General features: G+C 46.9%; 1 protein-coding gene across 1 annotated transcript in view; it reads right to left on the bottom strand.

Annotated features, from left to right (window-relative positions):
• Positions 1 to 11,633, bottom strand: part of LOC116958151 (uncharacterized) — a 38,992-nt gene extending 27,359 nt beyond the window's left edge. Inside the window, exons 1-4 of the mRNA XM_076055829.1 lie at positions 11,336 to 11,633; positions 9,211 to 9,300; positions 6,669 to 6,746; positions 650 to 792 (exon numbers count right to left, since the gene is read on the bottom strand). Of these exons, the coding sequence (XP_075911944.1) occupies positions 650 to 792; positions 6,669 to 6,746; positions 9,211 to 9,274 (285 nt within the window). The 5' untranslated portion in view covers positions 9,275 to 9,300; positions 11,336 to 11,633. The remainder of the gene's footprint in view (positions 1 to 649; positions 793 to 6,668; positions 6,747 to 9,210; positions 9,301 to 11,335) is intronic.
• Positions 11,634 to 20,170: the final 8,537 nt, after the last annotated feature.

Here is a 20,170-nt window from a genome sequence, read left to right as displayed (position 1 = left end):
CACTCACGATGATGTTGGTCGCGAAAGCCTGCGTGTTAAACTGACTAACCTCTATGGGGAGGATACTTTTCTTCAAACCAGAAAATTGGAGATACTCCGAATTAAGTGGATTAAGTTGTTGTCTGCACTGCCGTCCCTCAAAAGATGCAAGGATTACGTTGATTACCACATAAATAACCCAACTGGCAGTGGATACCCATTCTGATTTATATACATTCATTAATCCACCCACCCCACATTGCTCAAGAAGTGCTCACAAGTGATGCCATCAAATCTACCCCTCTATTTAAGGAACGAAACAGGAGGATCTCTCCACAAATCTGGTTGTCGCCTGATGAAGCTGGTTGTAATTACTGGCGAAACATTGTAATCAGAGAGTAAATGTTGTGACTTTGCTCTCCAACACACCGGTGTGCTGTACTCGTAACGAACTGGCATGTTCTGTTTACGTGACAAACCTTACAATTGTCTGTGTCGGGTCGTGGCGAGTTTAACGACACATTTATATATTTACACGATCTAACCCAAAACAACCTCGATCATGGATCACCCCCCGTGTTCTGACAAACCGACGCATTCGAAAAAGCTGCATTGGGCAAGGTTTCCCACATTTAGATGTCTTACTATGATAGAGAGATTTATAACTCACCCTTTCTTCACGTCCATCAATGATCCTTAACCACTCCGCCAGCGTGTGGTTAATGCCGCTGATTGTACAGGTGTAGGAGCAGGGCAGGAAAATCGTGCTGCCTGCTACGGCGTTCATTTTCTCTGGGGTGACGACCATTAATTCTAGGGAAACAACAACACACAGCGCCCACATTAGTACATCTCGTATATAGCATTGTGATATATAACGACTTATTGTTGGTAGCTTAGCTGATTGTAGAATATAGAGTTTATTGATAACATTGAGGTAATTTATATTTTAGTTTTTTTTATTGGTTCACTATATAGTATTCATTATATATTGTATTGTATACCCAGTTACTGTGAATAGCTCAGATGTGTAGGCCTTGACTTCAACATAGCCATTTCTGTGACCAGTCACAAGCTAATCACTCAGTTATTTCACTGCTAAATTCGCCTAGTTATTTCAATGCTAAATTCTCCTGTTTGATTTGTACTAGGTGCCTCGGTGAATGTATATGCTCTGACTTTAACATAGCTATTTCTGTGACCAGTTACAAGCTAATCACTCAGCTATTTCAATGCTAAATTCGATGCTAATTCCTTTGTCAAGGGGTGCCTCTGCGGATGTGTATACTTTAACTTAGCTATTTCAATGCTAAATTCTATGCTAATTCCTTTGTCAAGGGGTGCCTTTGCGGATGTGTATGCTTTAACTTTAACATAGCCTTTTCTGTGACCAGTCACAAGCTAATCACTCAGCCATTTCAATGCTAAATTATATGCTAATTCCTTTGTCAAGGCGCTTTGTTTCTTCTCACACAGCTTAAAGGTCGTGATCTCAGCGTGGCTTTCTCACTCCAGTGCTGTCCTCCAGACAGTCTCGTCCCCTTCACCTGATGAAGGCCGCTTGTGTTGTGGCCGAAACGTCGTGAGAATATTATTGCGTTATTTTATTTTATCAATTTATTATTTTATTCTCATTCTACGTGACTTTACCGAAAGAACCAAAGAAAATTAATCCTTCCAGTCACCAAAGCTTTAAATCGATACATATGTCTGTTTACGTCAATGCTTGTGTGAGTCCACGTATGTCTGTGTGTGAGTCGATGTGTGTCTGTGTGTGAGTCGCTGTATATGTGTACGTCAATATGTGTGTGTAACTCCATGTGTGTGTATCTAAAGTGGATGTCTATGTGTGTGTAAGTCCATATGTGTGTGTGTGTGTCAGTCCATGTGTGTGTGTGTTAGTCGTTTTACGTGCGTGGCTCCATGTGAGTCGGTGTAATTCAATTTCTTTGCGTTTTTGTATGTCCATGTGTGCGTGTGAGTCCATGTGTGTGCTTTATTGACCTGGTCAAGGCCGAGCATACTATCAGTAGGCCTGGCCTCTGCGTTGTTCTTCATGCTTTCGGAGTCCCTCACACTTTGCTCACGATCCTTAAGGACCTTCATGATGGTGAGCGGCCCCCGTCCAACTACGTGGCCGTGAGTCAGAGCCATTCCTTCTACACCTTCTGGTGCGACAAGGATGTCCTCTGGCTCCCACATTATTTAACATTTATTTTGACCACGCAGTTCGTGAAGCCTTCAATGGCTGTACCGGAGGAATTACCATTTGGTACAGATACAATGGGAGGCTGATCGATGCCCTGGTGCGGTCAAGTGATGGCTCCCTATTGCTCAACCATGTTATGTATGCCGATGCTCTGCTGATTGCTGCTCACTCAGAGGAGGAGTTGGAGGTGCTGCTGCTAAATCTGGAGCTTGCCACTAAGAGGTGGAGCCTTACCAAAACTAAGCACCTGCCTGGTTATTTTGTACCATCGGAAAATCCACCCCCACAACTCACAATTGGTGATGGGCCAGTTATCGAGATTTCCCATAGCTGGCCAGTGTGCTCATGACCGGCTCCGGTTTAACAGCAGAGGTCTCGCTCCGAATCAGTCGAGCGCCATTATCTTTTCATCGGCTGCGTAATGCTGTGTGGAAGCTACCTGCTCTCTCGCTCCGTATGAAGCTCCAGGTCTTCTCGCCCACGGTAATTCCCTCCCTTCTCTACGCTTGCAAAACATTGACCCCCCCCCCAATAGAACATCTTCGCCGATTAGAAACATTTAGGCTGGCCTGCCAACGATCCATCCTGGGTTAAAGAAGGCTCTATTGTGTGAGGAGCTCACAAATCCTTGAAAGACCTAGACAAAGTCACATTGGTGACCTCCTACGACAGGCAAGGCTGCGTTGGCTGCGCCATGTAGCCTGCATGCCCAGCCACCGCATGCCGAAACAGCTTTTGTTCCACCGGATTGAGGGGGCTAAACGGGCGCGGCACAGGCTACAGCAGAGATAGAGTGATGTGGTACAGGAGGAAGTGGACTCAGTGGACTTGTCGATGACTGGTACCAGCGGTGTCAAGATCAGCCTCTGTGGAGGAGGCTCATGAAGGACGCTACTGGCCAGTTTGAGACAGTCGCCCTCCAACAACAATGGAGGGCGGAAGAGCGACGCTCAGAACAATGAGCAGAGCGCCGGGTGGCTTAAGCACAGCAAGTTGCCATAGTAGGGGGCACAGGTGATGCATCAGCCAGTCATCTCAGTCAGTCGACCCGTGGCACCTGGGTCTGCCTCGTAACCTCTGGCCAGCAGGCGCTCGACACTTCACTTGGCCTCAAGGTGCACACAGCCTGGCACAAGCGTCGTGGTGATATCAACGCCACTTAGTGGCGAATGGCGGTTGTTGTGTGTGTATATGTACATGTCTGTGTGTGTGCATAAGTCTATGTGTGTGTGTGTGTAAGTCGACGTATGTGCGTCAGTCCATGTGTGTGTGTAAGTTGTGTGTCTTAGTCGATGTGTGTCTTTGTAAGTCCATATGTGTGTGTTAGTCTATGTGTGTGTGTGAGTCGATGTGTGTGTGTAACTCCATGTGTGTGTGTCTAAAGTCGATGTCTGTCTGTATGAGTCCATATGTGTGTGTGTGTGTGCGTGTAAGTCTATGTGTTTCTATGTGTGTGAGTCGATGTCTGTGTGTAAGTCCATGTGTGTGTCTGCCTTTTTTGCCCGGGCAACGCCGGGTACTTACCGCAAGTGTAATTATAATGCTACGTGGCATTGTCTTTAATAATAATGTAACTATAATGTTACATGGCATTGTCTTTGAAACTGATTGGCCTACACCACAGACAGCAGCCTTCTTTATGGCCTAGTCTCACCAGTTGTGTCAGACCAGAGAACGCCTAAAGGCGAACAGTACAAAAACAATGCACTATCAGAGCGTTTATAGCTGGGAGTGAGCAGCTGTATCAAGTTCTGATGGCAATTGGCCATCGGTGTTGATGAGATTTATAGCCAGGAGTTGAACCCAGATATTTGTGATCCTTATAGTGGTAACATGTCGTGAGATGCAGAATCCATTGGATCCCTCAAAGTGCAGCGCAACCTTTCGTGTGAAGAGCATGGCCCACAGAAGTAGATATCACACAACTACCTCTGACACCCCACAGAGTGACCTCTGGTCCATGTGTGTGTGTGTTGAACTTCTTTCGCACCATACGTAGCCAACCGTGTGAATCGGAGGTACAAGGCAACGACAACAAACTAAACACAAGAAAGCAGTTATAAAGAAATTAGTTTGTCAATTCAGATGATGTAAAAGTGCACAGCTCAGTAGCTTCCTTATATCGGAAGGCAGAGCGTTCCAGACGGTCGCAGAAACACATCTGAAAGCAAGCGATGCAGTGACCGAGGGCGAGCCAAAAGCCGCTGGGAGGATAACCAGAGATCACGTGACCATGGTTCATGCTCCTTGACGATCTCAGCAAGGTGGTACTGCGGTTCATTTGTGGCAAGAACTTTGCGTGTAATGAGTGCGACCTTTAGAATGAACGAGTTCGGCAATGCAGCTCGCCGAGCACTCGACAGACACGGCCCCATCTTGCAGTACCCGTCACGACGCGTGCCAGACAGTTTTGTCCACGCTGCGGTTTGCAAATATTTTTTTCCAGACATCCCGTAGAGTAGTGAGTTGCAATAATGGAGCCTTGACGATATTACTGTGCTAGGCTACACGCCACCGTGTTGGCTACGTCACGACTCAGGCAGTAGAGGGCGGTACGTTCCCATCTATTCTGCTACAGAGAGTTCATGTTGCATGGCAGTCGGGACGAGTTTTTCGTCATTCTCGGAGCGAGAATCGAGGCGCTGCACCAACGTTGATGTGGAGGGGATTTTGTGCACTCACTGTGGTGACCGCCTTGGAGAGCAGTGCACTCGTGAATCTGGCATTCATTGTTGGGCCAAACGAGTTTCAAGTTTCATTTATTCGGTATAGCCCTGTGAGCCATGCGGCTCTTAAGTCAGGTGCAACCGCAACAAACAAAATATGTTATACAGAACATCCCAAAGCGGCGACACACAACAGAAACATCCTGGAATTCAACCAGCAAATATTCCACACAAAAAACAGTTATTAAGTTGTAGTTAGTTACAATAGTGACTTAATGAGAGAGATTGTTAGTGTAGCCGGTATGGGCTCAATGTAATGAACCACAAGTGTAATTGTGAATTAAAGTAATAATGACCACGGATTGGACCCATAGAGTCACGTGAGTGCACAGTAGGCCACGCCCACCAGTAGAGTAATCAATTCAGGGTACAGGGCACCTATTCAGATTCGGGTGAACACTGTACAAGTAACACAGATTTACAGCTCCGTTAAAACATAAATAACTATAAATGTTTAGCAATTAGTATTATTGATATTTTAATATTAACAAATTTGGATTAAGTTCATTACAGTAAATATATTCACAGTTAAGAGTTTGATATTTAGAGGCGATTTTAATAATATAATAGATACAGTTATTTGGGTGTTGTTCTAGAATATTAACACTTGCACTAAATCCCGTCAGTACTGAGCAGTGAGGTGGTGTGAATTGGGGTTTATTGGCGTGCATCTGGTCATAATCACAGATGCATGAATGCTCATCAGAAGAACACTAAGAAATAAGTAATATAAAACATTTTTAAAAACACGCTTTAATGAAATGTACCGTACTAGTAATAGGCAGAACTCCGCGACTCCAGGAAGTGGCCAGGAAGCTTGCCACAACGTAAGGGACCCGTGGTGATTTACAGCCAACGTCAGTTAAGCGTGGACAATTAGACCCAAGCCGAAACATAACATATAAAAAATATTGTTTAAAATATATATTTTATATTTTAATGATATAATATAGTATTGTCATCAGTATGACATAAGTTTACCAAGTTTTCAGTCGATACCACATTGGGAAGTGGGTTAGAATTGAGTTACAAGATTTGAGGATACAACAACAACAGACAGAGTGAGTTAATAGAAAGCGTGAAATAATAATAAAGAGTTGCAGTCACACAACCCTCTGGTGTCCCTTGGTGGTGGAGTAATCAGATTCTCAGAAGGAGAGCAGAACACATCGCAGAGTTTTCACTCATCCCCTCCGAACTCATCATGTACTATTGTTGTTTTTTTTACTTATTAACCGGCTTGTCCCCTCGTAACAATCACGGGAGGAGAGGGATAGGACGGGCCGGTTACATTAGTTAGATGTTACGTTTTGTAGTTAAATAATGGATTACTTTATGAAAAATTAAACGGTTATTTAATGCTACTACGATTCTTGCTTGAGCATTATTTGTGTTAGAAGATCACTAAATTAGCTTTCTTTTGATTGTTATTGATTTATCATTCGTTCCCAGGCGCTCTATAGCTTTTGACACTGCCCAGTTAATAGGTAACTAGTAATGATGATGATGGTGATGACGGTGGTGGTAATGACGATGGTGGTGATGATGATGACGGTGATGATGACGATGGTGATGATGATGATGGTGGTCATGAAAGTGGTAATCATGATGGTGGTGGTGATGATGATGATCATGATGGTGGTGACGATGATGGTGGTGATGGTGACGATGATGGTGATGATGGTGGTTATGGTAATGATGGCGATGGTGGTGGTGATGAATTCGAGTTGACCACAACCTGCTATTGAACTCACCACGTGGTGTTCTTCCTTGGTGCTGCACTCCGGACTCCGAGCCATCCCCAACCCCCGCGCTGTCAGCGAACACCGTTCCTGCGGATAAATCAGAATCTCAGAATCAGAATTTATTTTACTTATAATGGAGGAATCCGATGAGCTATGAAGCTCTGTTTCACAGATGATCCAGTAGGGCCACGGGGTAAGAACGTTACACTGATGACAGTCGCATTAGGGGTGCTACGGTGGCGAGGAGATGTTAACTACCTCGCCTGGTATACAGGAGGTCGTGGGTTCGGTCAAAGCCCTAACACCACGGTGGCTAGGAGATGATAACTACCTCGCCTGGTATACAGGAGGTCGTGGGTTCGATCAAAGCCTTAACACCACGGTGGCGAGGAGATGTTAACTACCTCGCCTGGTATACAGGAGGTCGTGGTTTTGATCCCAACCCTAACGCCTGTTGTATATTTGGCATTTGCGTGTTTTCCCCGTGGTCTCGTGGATTTGACTCCGGGTTCTCCGGGTTTTCCCTCCACATATAGAATCAACATCACATGTTCAAAGTATTTGGCTGCTAGACATTTCCACGTGATGATGATGACGACGATCAGCCACTTCGTTGAGCTACCATTTGTGGCAAGCATCATAGCCGGCGCACAGCAATGCCTTGCATTGCCCTGCTCTTTGCTGTATCTATGTACGTATGTTGAACTTGCTTCGCACCGTACGTAGCCAAGCGTGCTGAGTATGTATGTGTTGAACTTCTTTCGCACTGTACGTAGACAACCGTGCTAAGCGGAGGTGCGGGGAACGACAACAAACGAGCTTGTTGCTGGCTTCACAGAGCCCCGCAGATTTCCCGTGACAACCTGTCAAGCGTGATCGGTGCAGACCTCCCCAGACTCAACAGCCCTGCTAATCTTCACAGACCGGACGAGTTCCTGGTTACATTTTGCCACCGATGTTGGCGGTGTGTGAGGTGGGCGGGGTATGCGGGGTATGCGGGGTATGCGGAATGAAAACCGCAGAGTCGCCTGATGCTCCTCCTTGTTGTAATTACCGGCGATAGTCACGGTACTCGGATTTTAAATGTTGTAGTGGGCTCACTCTCCAACACACAACAACCAATGAGTGCTGTACTACATTATGAGACCTCCTTTGCCAGTAACAAGATATAGTAATAGTTTTTTACCCGTTTATCTGGCACAAAAACTGACACCTTTATACAAGGGATCATGTTTGCAATAACCACAACACAAGTAGTCAAAATGCAAACAAAAAAGACAACTCTGATAACATGCACTGTCCTTGAATTTGATTGGTCCAGTCTCGGGTCCAGTCCAGTCTCGGGTGTGAACCAAACAACGTGGCACAAAGTGGGGATGACCCTGCTGAGGCTGCGGTGCCTCATATATTGGAAGAAGAAGTCACCCCCTGTGAGTGGCTGGCTGAGGTGCCATCTGTTGAGGAAGTACTGAAGGCGATCCGGAGTCTGAGACCAGGAAAGGCACCGGGCAGAGATGATCTCCCAAGCGAAATGCTGAGGGAGGGTGGCGTTTGTGCACAGACTGCCCTATATGACATCATAACAACAGTCTGGACCACTGGACGGGTTCCGCAGGATTAGAAGGATGCCCTGGTGGTCCCCCTCTTTAAGAAGGGGGACTGCACAGACTGTAACAACTACAGGGGCATCTCACTCCTCAGTGTGCGGGGAAAGGTCCTGGCAAGGATTATTCAGCATCACCTTGCCAGGCACGTTGAGGAGAGGCTTGCGGAGCCCCAATATGGTTTCAAGAAAGGGCGGTCCTGCACAGATGCCATATTTTCTGTCCGTTTGCTCCAGCAGAGGTGTAGGGAATTCCAACAAGACCTACATCTCTGCTTTATTGACCTGGTCAAGGCCTATGATGTCATCAGTAGGCCTGGGCTCTGGGTTGTTCTTCGTGCTTTCGGAGTCCCTGACCCTCTGCTCACGCTCATTAAGGACCTTCATGATGGTGAGCGGGTCCGGGTAAAACTACGTAGCCGGGAGTCGGTGCCATTCCCTGTTCACTTTGGGGTGCGACAGGGATGTCCTCTGGCTCCCACATTACTTAACATCTATTTCGACCAAGTAGTTCGTGAAGCCTTTGATGGCTGTACCGTAGGAATTTCCATCTGGTACAGATACAATGGGAGGTTGATCGAAGCCCGGGTGCATCAAGGGATAGCTCCCTGTTGGTCAACCACGTTATGTATGCCGATGATCTGGTAATTGGCTGCTCACTCAGAGAAGGAGTTGGAGGCGCTGCTGCTGTACCTGGAGCGTGCCACTAAGAGGTGGGGCCTTACCATCAGCCCCACCAAAAGTAAGCACCTGCCTGGGCATTTGTACCATCGCGCGACCCCCCACGTGCCCCCCACGTGCCCCCCACGTGCCCCCCACGTGCCCCCCACGTGCCCCCCACGTGCCCCCGACGTGCCCCCTGCTCCAGTCCCTCCACCCACAGCCTCGCTCAGCGCTTGCCCCAGCAGCCTATTACAGGCTAAACATGGTGGTGGTGATGCTACTTACCAATTAATAATAGTATTACTATTGTTGTTGCTTTTGTTGTTCCAAGAGTAGAAATCGCGGCCATTCCTTTACGAATGGAGGACAGGAAATCTGTAAAATGAACAAGTTACAAACAATTTACAAATTAATTCATCGTTTGGCAGGGTCACGTCTCCCCACTTCACCTTGCGGCAAGACTCATCAACACGAGACAGTGAATCTCAACGGGAGCTCTCTCAGCTGGTGGTTAAATAAATAACGTCAATCACATGGGGCAATGACTTTGAATGGGGTCTGAATCTCTGAGTGAGTTAATGAAATTGGGATAAAATCTCCCGGTTAGATCGGTAACCACAGAGAGCAGTCCAACCGGTCCCTCAACTGCTGAAGGCCACGGCAGCATTGCACGCATGCCTCTCACGTACCTTGCGGTGTTTCCCACTCACCTTAGAGGTATGCGCGTGAAATACCAAAATAACGATCCCAGTCTAACTTCTACTAATAGACTGCAGGGGCAAGCGCTGTTGGCCTGTAGAGCCTACTCCGGCCTGCACTGTGGCACACGAGGGAGTGGGTGGGCAGCACCACGCCCGGCCGCCTTTGTCTCCCCAGTGGCGATGTTTAAGACATTTGAGGATGAGTCGACTTACAAACACACACCGCCTCGCACGCTTTCAGATGCACTTCTGCAGCCGTCTGGAACGCTCTTCCATGCGATATTGAGAAGCCACTTTTAAATCATCTCGATTGAGCACTAATTTGTTTAGACGTGAGTGCTGTTGTTGTTGTGCTAAGATTGTTGTCCTTCACCTGCAACTGCGATTAGCCACGGTTGGCTACGTACGGTGAGAAAGAAGTCCAACATCCATACCAATACCCGCCATTCGCCACTAAGTGACGGTGACGTCACAACGGCGCCTGTGCCAGGCTAGGTGCACTTAATAAAGGTTTTTGGGTTAGATCGCGTTATTTATAAATGTGTCGTAACCCTCCACCATCCGACACGGCCAATCAGCAAAAAAGTGTCACGTTGCCAAAAGACAAATAGTTCACTACTTTAGCCCACCGGTGTGTTGAAGAGTGAATCCACTCAAACTGTAAATGTTGTGGATTCACTCTTCAACACATTCAGACACACACTCACACACACTCACACACACTCACACATTTACACACACACTCACACACACTCACACACTCACACACACTCACACACTTACACACACACTCACACACACTCACACACTTACACAACAACCGCCATTCGCCACTAAGTGGCGGTGACGTCACCACGACGCTTGTGCCAGGCTATGTGCACCCTGAGGCCACGTGAAGTGTCGAACGCCCGCTGGCAGGAGGTCACGGGGCAGACCCAGGTGCCACGGGTCGACTGACTGAGATGACTGGCTGATGCACCACCTGTGCCCCCTACTGTGCCAACCTGCTGTGCTTTAGCCACCCGGCGCTCCGCTCGCTGTTGTGAGCGTCGCTCCTCCGCCCTCCGTTGTTGTTGGAGGGCGACTGCCTCCAACTGCCCAGTAGCATCCTTCACGAGCCTCCTCCACAGAGGCCGATCTTGACACCGCTGGTACCAGTCATCGGCAAGTCCACTCAGCTCCACGTCCTCCTGTACCACATCACTCCATCTCTTCTCTAGCCCGTGCCGCGCCCGCTTAGCCCCCTCAATCCGGCCAAACAAAAGCTGTTTCGGCATGCGGTGGCTGGGCATGCGGGCTACATGACCCAGCCATCGCAGCCTTGCCTGCTGGAGGAGCTCACCGATGGGACCCTGCCCAGATCTTTCAAGGATTTGTGAGCTCCTCACACAATCCAGTCTGGTTAAACCCAGGATGGATCGTAGGCAGGCCAGCCTAAATGTTTCTAACCGGCGAAGATGTTCCATTACACACTCACACACACACACTCACACACTTACACACACACTCACACACACACTCACACACACTCACACACACTCACACACTTACACACACACACTTACACACACACTCACACACTCACACACACTCACACACACTCACACACTTACACACACACTCACACACACTTACACACACACTCACACACTCACACACACTCACACACACTTACACACTCACACACTTACACATAGTTTAATCCTCACCGTTGTTAGCCCAAGTCACAGCTCCGTGGGGTGAACGATAATGATTCGATGCACGCGTTCAGTGGCACCGCGTGTGAATGTGAGTGTGTGTGAGTGTGTGTGCCTGTCACCTCTGCGTGTGTTCGTGTGTGTGAGTGTGTGGGGCTGTCACCTCTGTGTGTGGTGAGTGGCTGTCACCTGTGAGTGTGTGTGGATGTCATCTCTGCGTGTGTGTGTGAGTTTGGCACTCACCTATGTGCGTGAGTGTCAATGCACAGTGAGTGGTGCTACCTGCCCCGTCACTCTGACAGCAGAATGGATGCTTCACCACCCCCACCCCTCTCCCTCTCCGTGTTAGATGACGAGGCAAGCTGAGGTTGTCCAGCTGTGACTCACAGACGGAAGTGAGATAACTGTGGGGTTCTCTAGTCCAAGGGGTGGGTGGGGTACAGCACAAACCACGTCACAGATGTTAACTATGTTGTTTGGGTCTTTCGGTAAAGTCACGTAGATCGACACAAAGTTTCGATCGCAGCACAAGCGGTCGTCTTCAGACGTTTCGATCCCTTGCGTTGCGATCAAAACTTTGTAGTTTTTGTTATTTTCTTTGAACCTATCTACGTGATTTTACGGAAAGACTCAAAGAATATAAATTCTGGCAGTCACGGAAGCTTTAAGTCAAGAGATGTTAACCACCTCGCCTGGTGTACAGGAGGTCGTGGCTTCAATCCCGACCCTGACGAACTGCTGCTGTATATTTGTAGTTTGTGTGTTTACTCCCCCCGTGGTCGTGTGGATTTTTCTCCCCTACACATTCAGAATCTCCAACACCACACGTTTAGAGTATTTGTCTCCTGCTATGAATGTCTATGTAGTGACGTAAATGGTGTAACTAGGGTGTTGGCGCCAGCTACTGTTACAGGAGTGCAACTGTGCGTCTGGAGCCTCTCTCTAGCACCAGAGTAAGTACGGCATGTCAGCCAGCCCCACGTGGCATAGTCCTGGTGATGGCCTGAGAGAGAGGGCAAGTGAGGACGTGGTAGCCTGAGTGGGGCACGTGATGCTCGGTCGGGATCCTTCGGGAAAGGTCTCGAAGGGGGCGTGGCCGAAGGCGGAGCGAAGCCACGCCCAGGAGCATCAAGGAACAGTCCCGAGAGTGTTCTTGGCTCGTCTGTGGAATCAAGCCTGGGTCCCACGCCCCGTCGTCTACCGGGTCTTCGTCTCGAGTTAACTCGCTACTCACATCGTCAGCCACATCACCTCAGTGTTACCCGCTAGGGAAGTTGTTAAATAAAAGTGTTGCCTCCCAGTCCAGAGTGTGTGCCTCCGTGTTGGTAAACAACACTACATCTACTTGATGATGATGACGATATCAGCCACCTGGCTGACCTGCTATCATTTGTGATGGCCAGTTCGCTTATGATAACGAGCTACACAGCGGCTCAGTGGGGTCTTACCTGGTAATCTTAACATAGTTTGAGTATCGATTTAAAGCTTTCGTGACTGCAGACAGTGGTAGGACAGCGCTGTCCTACCAGACAGTCTCGCTCCCTTCACCTGATGAAGGCCGCTTGTGTTGTGGCCGAAACGTCGTGAGAATATTATTGTGTTATTTTATTTTATCAATTTATTATTTTATTCTCATTCTACGTGACTTTACCGAAAGAACCAAAGAAAATGAATCATTGCAGTCACGAAAGCTTTAAATCGAAATTTAACCGCCTCTACGGGGAGGGATTCCACACATCCTTAAGATCATTCAACAGACTTCGGGATAAGAAGGCTCAACTAATCGAGTCTCTCACCTTTCTGAAGAGAAGCCGCGACTCTAAGGTAATACCAACCGCATTTACACTCCAGCGCTGTCCTACCAGACAGTCTCGCTCCCTTCACCTGATGAAGGCCGCTTGTGTTGTGGCCGAAACGTCGTGAGAATATTATTGTGTTATTTTATTTTATCAATTTATTATTTTATTCTCATTCTACGTGACTTTACCGAAAGAACCAAAGAAGATAGTTTGAGTAGTTTAGTAAAAAGTTAAACTCATCACGAGAGCTTCAGAATCTTCTTTGGTTCTTTCGGTAAAGTCACGTAGAATGAGAATAAAATAATAAATTGATAAAATAAAATAACACAATAAAATTCTCACGACGTTTCGGCCACAACACAAGCGGCCTTCATCTGTCCTCCAGACAGTCTCGTCCCTTCACCTGATGAAGGCCGCTTGTGTTGTGGCCGAAACGTCGTGAGAATTTTATTGTGTTATTTTATTTTATCAATTTATTATTTTATTCTCATTCTACGTGACTTTACCGAAAGAACCAAAGAAGATGAATCCTTGCAGTCACGAAAGCTTCAAATCGAAAAGCTTCAGAATCTTTATCTTAGACCGGAAGAATCCAATGAGCTTTGAAGCTCTTTTGTGCACAGATGTCCAGTAGCGGCACTGGGTCAGAACGTTACAACAACGAACTGAAGATCGGATTGCAAAGTAGAGGAAAGGTAAACCAATCAATTGAAAAATATACAAATAAAACTAAACTTTACATTTGTTTATTTTACCAGGTAGGGTCCACTCAGCTATTAGCTTATTTTTCAGAAGCAAATCACGGTGCACATGTCGTGGTGTTTATTCACGCAGACAACTTCTTATTTTTCTCCTGTGTCACTTTATTCGAAGCATCCCACACGGATGCTCCTCACGTTCCACCACTCTTCTTTCCCTCTCTTGCTCCACTAGCCTGCTACCCCGCACTCCGCTAGCCTTTCACGGACGTTCTCTCTCTCTGGCTCCGCTAGCCTGTTCTCCGCTAGCCTCTTACTGTATACTCCACTAGCTTCTCACTCCACTAACCTCTCACTGAATCTCCTTCTCGCCTATTCTCCGCTAGCCTAACACACTCACACTCAGGATTCCGCTAGCCTCTCCCCCGCTAGCCTGTCACTACACCCACACCTCCAACCTCGCCCGTGCCCCAGCGGGGGTTCAGCCAACACCGCTGGGGGCCAGGACGAGGTGTGGAGGGCGAGGTCCCGGACGTTTCTTGCATTAACTCTTCACTTCTTCATCTTCAACCAACTCAACCCCGTTGCTTCACACGTCCCCCTCATATCCCCCTCCTCATTCAGTGTCCTCAGGTGGCCCTCGTTAAGCCGGCGTCCTTCCGGCGTCTCCTGCACGTGCTCCCCCCCTTATCGCCTCGATCTCTCGCCTTCTTGGCGCCTACTCCGTGTTTGAATTTGTAGCTAGCCAATCACTGCCTCTTTCCCTAATTGCTGGCGTCTCTCTGTCTGCTGTCTCTCAGGCCACACGCTTGCACCTGCTTCTCCTGACCTGCCCTCACTGATTTCAACCCCGTACATGAATGCCACTGCTGCTTGCAAACCCTGCACGCATTACGCCACTCCACATACATTGTCAGAGCAAGTTTGTCTGCATGTGTAAAGACGACTCGGACGCACTTGTCTTGAGATGCTTTCTTTAAGCAGCCACTTGCTCACTCAGACAGGCGGAGACTCCACTGCAACAGCCGTGAGTCTCCCACGCATTTCCCTTATATACGGTGCATGGCCACGCCCCTGTCCCGTGACCACGCCTTAGACAAGCTGACTCCAGTCCTCTTACGTCACCTGGCCACGCCCCTATTCTCGATCGTTCCTGTGGGCACCAGTCCATTCGCACCACAGGCTGACTCCCCTGTCATCACCTCCTGTGGCCGCTAGTCCATTCGCACCGCAGGCTGACTCTACTGTCATTATACGTTTAGAGAAATAGCGCTGGCTGCTGACGGAAAGTGGTAACTGCAGTGTACAGCAGTACACACGTCAGCAGGTGACAGTACACACGTCAGTCAGGTGACAGTGCACACGTCAGCACGTGACAGTACACACGTCAGCAGGTGACACTACACACGTCAGCGGGTGACAGTACACACGTCAGCAGGTGACAGTACACACGTCAGCAGGTGACAGTACACACATCAGCAGGTGACAGTACACACGTCAGCGGGTGACAGTACACACATCAGCAGGTGACAGTACACACGTCAGCGGGTGACAGTACACACGCCAGCGGGTGACAGTACACACGTCAGTCAGGTGACAGTACACACGTCAGCAGGTGACAGTACACACGCTAGCAGGTGACAGTACACACGTCAGCAGGTGACAGTACACACGTCAGCAGGTGACAGTACACACGTCAGTCAGGTGACACTACACACGTCAGTCAGGTGACAGTACACACGTCAGCGGGTGACAGTACACACGTCAATGGGTGACAGTACACACGTCAGCAGGTGACAGTACACACGTCAGCGGGTGACAGTACACAAGTCAGCGGGTGACGGTACACACGTCAGCGGGTGACAGTACACACGGGGGTAAGAAAACTGAGGGTAAAGCTCATGAAGGTGTCCATCTGGAAGCCCGGTAACCTGCTGGTAGGTTCCAGAAAGGGGGCGTGGCCAGGGCGGAGCGAGGCAACGCCGGGAGGATAAGAGGAGGCCCCCAGCAAGAGCTTGGGGCTGTTGCTGGAAGCGGATCCCCTCGCCGTGCTGTCGTCTCACCACCGCCGCCGTCTTCGCCATCGCTGGGCGCCGCTAGCCAGGCAGCCTGCCAACTGTTCTAGCTGGATAGTGCTGCCGACAGTAGACGGTTCTGTGTGATACGTAGGGTGCACCCTCGTGAGGTTGGCTGTGTCGGGTTGTGTCGGGTTTAACGATGACACAACATTTATATATTTATACGATCTAACCCAAAAAAAACCTCTATTATGGACATTATCAGAATATTTATTGATGCATTATCAAAATATTGATTGATACATTTTCAGAATATTGATTGATCGATTATCAGAATATTGACTGATGCATTGTCAGAATATTGATTGATGGATTATCAGAATATTGACTGATGCATTGTCAGAATATTGATTGATGCATTTCAGAATAATAATTGAGACAATAAAATATTAAAGCTTTCATGACTGCATAAAATTACTCATTGGTTTTTTCGGTAAAGTCATGTATGTAGAAATACAATAAAATTATGTTAAAACAAAAAACAATCACGACGTTTCGATCACAACGCAAGCGATCTTCATCAGGTGCCAAGAACAAATCACGGAGGTAAATACAACAAAAAGATGAGAGACGAGAATTCAACAAACCTGAAAAAACATTATGTAAAGCACATCCAGTCAGGCCAACAACACAGTTAGACACTTCCTGGTGGACCACGAATTTCAGAAGAGTGTTACATTTCGTGTTCAACCTTTGGATTGCACATGCCAGCATAGATAGAATGAAAAATACGAGGTACACGGTCAGTAGAAATACATATACAAGTCCACCAAGAGGTAAGGAGGGAGGAAAGACGGACAGGGAGGCAGAGAGAGAGAGGGGGGGTGGGCGGAGGGATGAACAGAAGCTTAAATAGGAAATACGGTTGGAGGGGCCAGAGCGAGAGCGGCAGCTCAAACACGCAACATCTTACACATACAAAACGGCAGCTCAAAAAAGGACCACCTCTTGTAAATACAAAACGGCAGCTCAAAAAATGACCACCTCTTGTAAATACAAAACGGCAGCTCAAAAAAGGACACATCTTACACGTAATTACAACGGTAACTTCCCCGTAGAAGTGTGATAATAAAGTATTGAAGCTTTCGTGACTGCATAAAGTTACTCATTGTTTTTTTCGGTAAAGTCACGTATGGCCTGACTGGATGTGCTTCACATAATGTTTTTTCAGGATTGTTGAATTCTCGTCTCTCATCTTTTTGTGTTGTATTTACCTCCGTGATTTGTTCTTGACACCTGATGAAGATCGCTTGCGTTGTGATCGAAACGTCGTGATTGTTTTTTTGTTTTAATATAATTTTATTGTATTTCTACATACATGACTTTACCGAAAAGAACAATGAGTAATAATTGAAACATTATCATAATTTTGATTGATACATTATCACAATATTTGTTGATGCAGTAATAGATGGAGATGACACACAACAGGGACAACCAGTCAACAGCGTAAGGGTAGCACAAAGCCGGAGATTAACAATGACCGAACCACAGGGAGCAAGGGGCCTCCACTGGACAACGAGATCCACACAAGAGGCGGTTAATCATTAGCGGAGGTGAATCATCACAAGTACGCGCGCGTTGTAAAGAAAGCAGCAGTCCCGAGATTTAATAAGGATAATTGTTGGTTCATCATGAAAAAGGATTTCATTTTGTTTAAAAATAACCAGGGGTCAATCGACCACTAATCATTTTTAAAAGGGAGGACTTTTGTATGTTTGCCTTTTCCAAAAACGTATAGTAAAAGTGATTCTGTCTATTATTATTACACGCTTTTATTGAACTCTGTCTGTTGTTGTACCCTCAAATCTTGTAACTCAATTTTAACCCAATTCCCAATGTGGTATCGACTGCAAACTTGGTATACTTATGTCATACTGATGACAATACTATATTCTATTAAAAAAATGTTTTTAAACATTCATTTTTAATGTTATGTTTCGGCTTGGGTCTAATTGTCCACGCTCAACTGACGTTGGCTGTAAATCACCACGGTCCCTGACGATATGGCAAGCTTTGCGGCCACTTTCTGGAGTCGTGGAGTTCTGCCATGACGAGTTTGGTAAATTTCATTAAAGCGTGGTTTAAAAAAAAGTATTTTTTATATTAATTATTTTTCATGTAATACTGTAGTTTTTTTTATCTGGATTCAGCGCTGTGTCACAAACACTGTTGTGAATCCCCCCCGCCTCGCCCATAAAAAAGACATCTCGAGGCTGATTACTCACAAGCTGGCTTGAGAAAGCCATAAAATGTAATTTAAAAAAAACAGCGGCAAGCCCAATGGGGACTAATGAGATTCCTGGAGAAACCCCGAAATTCGCTTCTCAGAGGTAGCCGCAACAAAGGAAATGACACAAAGACGGAATCACAGGAGACCAGGGGCCTCCACCAGACAGCGAGATCCACCTCAGGGTGCTTAATCATTACAAAGCCGGGCTGGGGAAAGTTTGAAAGATCAGCAGTAGAGTTACAAGCTGAGCTATATCTTCAAATCAGGATATCAAAACATAACTTGAGAATAAGAAGAGCGGATCCTTGGTGATACAGACGGGGAATAAAAGGTTAATGGGACCCTCGGAATATCCTTGGGTAACAATAACTGTATGCCATAAATATTGGTTAAGCATAAACCGAATTTCGATTTCAAGCTTTCGTGACTGTAAGGATTCATCTTCTTTGGTTCTTTCGGTAAAGTCACAACGTAGAATGAGAATAAAATAATAAATTGATAAAATAAAATAACACAATAATATTCTCACGAGAATATTATTGTGTTATTATATTATTGTGTTATTTTATTTTATCAATTTATTATTTTATTCTCATTCTACGCCACTTTACCGAAACAACCAAAGAACATAAACCGAATAACAATTACGGGAGTATTAGACCTTGAAGATATACAATACGAATTATGTCAATAGTCCAGGACCAAAATAGCATGCATTCTAGGGGCAGAACCAGAGCCTGCCCAACCGCCTTTGTCTTCCCAGTAGCTTGCATAACACGTGGTAGCAGGAAATTGTGTTATGCGGGGGGGCGCCTCCCTGTGGTATATCAAATACCGTGCGAGAGTTCCAACCGCGACGTGAGTGCTGTGAGTGCCGTGAACGCTCCTCACAACGTGAACCAAACACGGCGGCGGTGAACACGCACACCCGGACACAAAAAGGTTCACGACCTCAAGGCCACAGGAAAATCCGAGCATTTGTGAGAAGGAAGCAAAAGGCGGGGAAAATAAATCGGATGTAAGAAGTAGCCAAACCACGCGAGAGAGATCTGCTCCAGGCAGAGTCCAAGACTTGCCCTCGTGGCTGGCAATGATAGGGAGCTCTGCACTGGCAGACTCTACGCAGAACGGGAAGGGGTTTTTTGTTCTCATTCTGTACCTGGCATTGGGGGAGCCACTGCAAGGCTAAGGCTTGCACTCACGGCATCGCGACACAACACGTGGGGGAGAGTACTGTGGACGAGACTGCCCCCCGGTGGTGAGATCGCTTTATACAGCCTTCACACACGACCATAGCATTCCATGGTTCTTTAGGGAAAGTCACGTAGAATGAGAATAAAATAATAAATTGATAAAATAAAATAACACAATAATATTCTCACTGAAAATAAAATGACACAATAATATTCTCACTGAGAATAAAATAACACAATAATATTCTCAGTGAGAATATTATTGTGTTATTTTATTTTATCAATTTATTATTTTATTCTCATTCTACGTGGTGACTTTACCGAAAGAACCAAAGAAGATGAATCCTTGCAGTCACGAAAGCTTTAAATCGATATTCCATGGTTCTTTAGGGAAAGTCACGTAGATAAAAAAAAATCTAATAATTAAAACAAAGTATATATTTTATGTTATTATTACATTTTTTCCATCTATGTGACTTTACTGAAAGAACCCTACAATCTGAATTCCTGCAGTCACGAAAGTTTTAAGTCAAAATTTAAACACGACCATAGCGTGAAGATCGTTGCTATTGTGCTCCGATCAAAGTCAACCTCTCCGAGGGGAGACCTGAGGCAAGCACTGCTCGTGAGTGTGCCCAGTAGCTCGCCAGGCCACAGGCGAAGGGCAGTCGAGGGTCGGATCAGAGACCGACGCGGAACGAGACAACCTGATCCGGAGCGTGTCCACCGAGCAGCGTACGAGACGTAGCGGCACCTGCCGGAGGACTCTCGGGAGGAGGAGGAGGGGGGAAGACGACGGCCGCCGTCTCTCCCAGCCGCTCCTCAGTCTGCAAGCGTCAACCGTGC

The sequence above is a fragment of the Petromyzon marinus genome, chromosome 73 (assembly GCF_048934315.1).
Source record: "Petromyzon marinus isolate PM22_M1 ecotype Great Lakes invasive population chromosome 73, UKy_Petmar_22M1.pri1.0, whole genome shotgun sequence".
Taxonomy (NCBI): Eukaryota; Metazoa; Chordata; class Hyperoartia; order Petromyzontiformes; family Petromyzontidae; genus Petromyzon; species Petromyzon marinus.
Note: the sequence above shows the minus strand (reverse complement) of the source record. Positions and strands in the feature narration are given on the sequence as shown.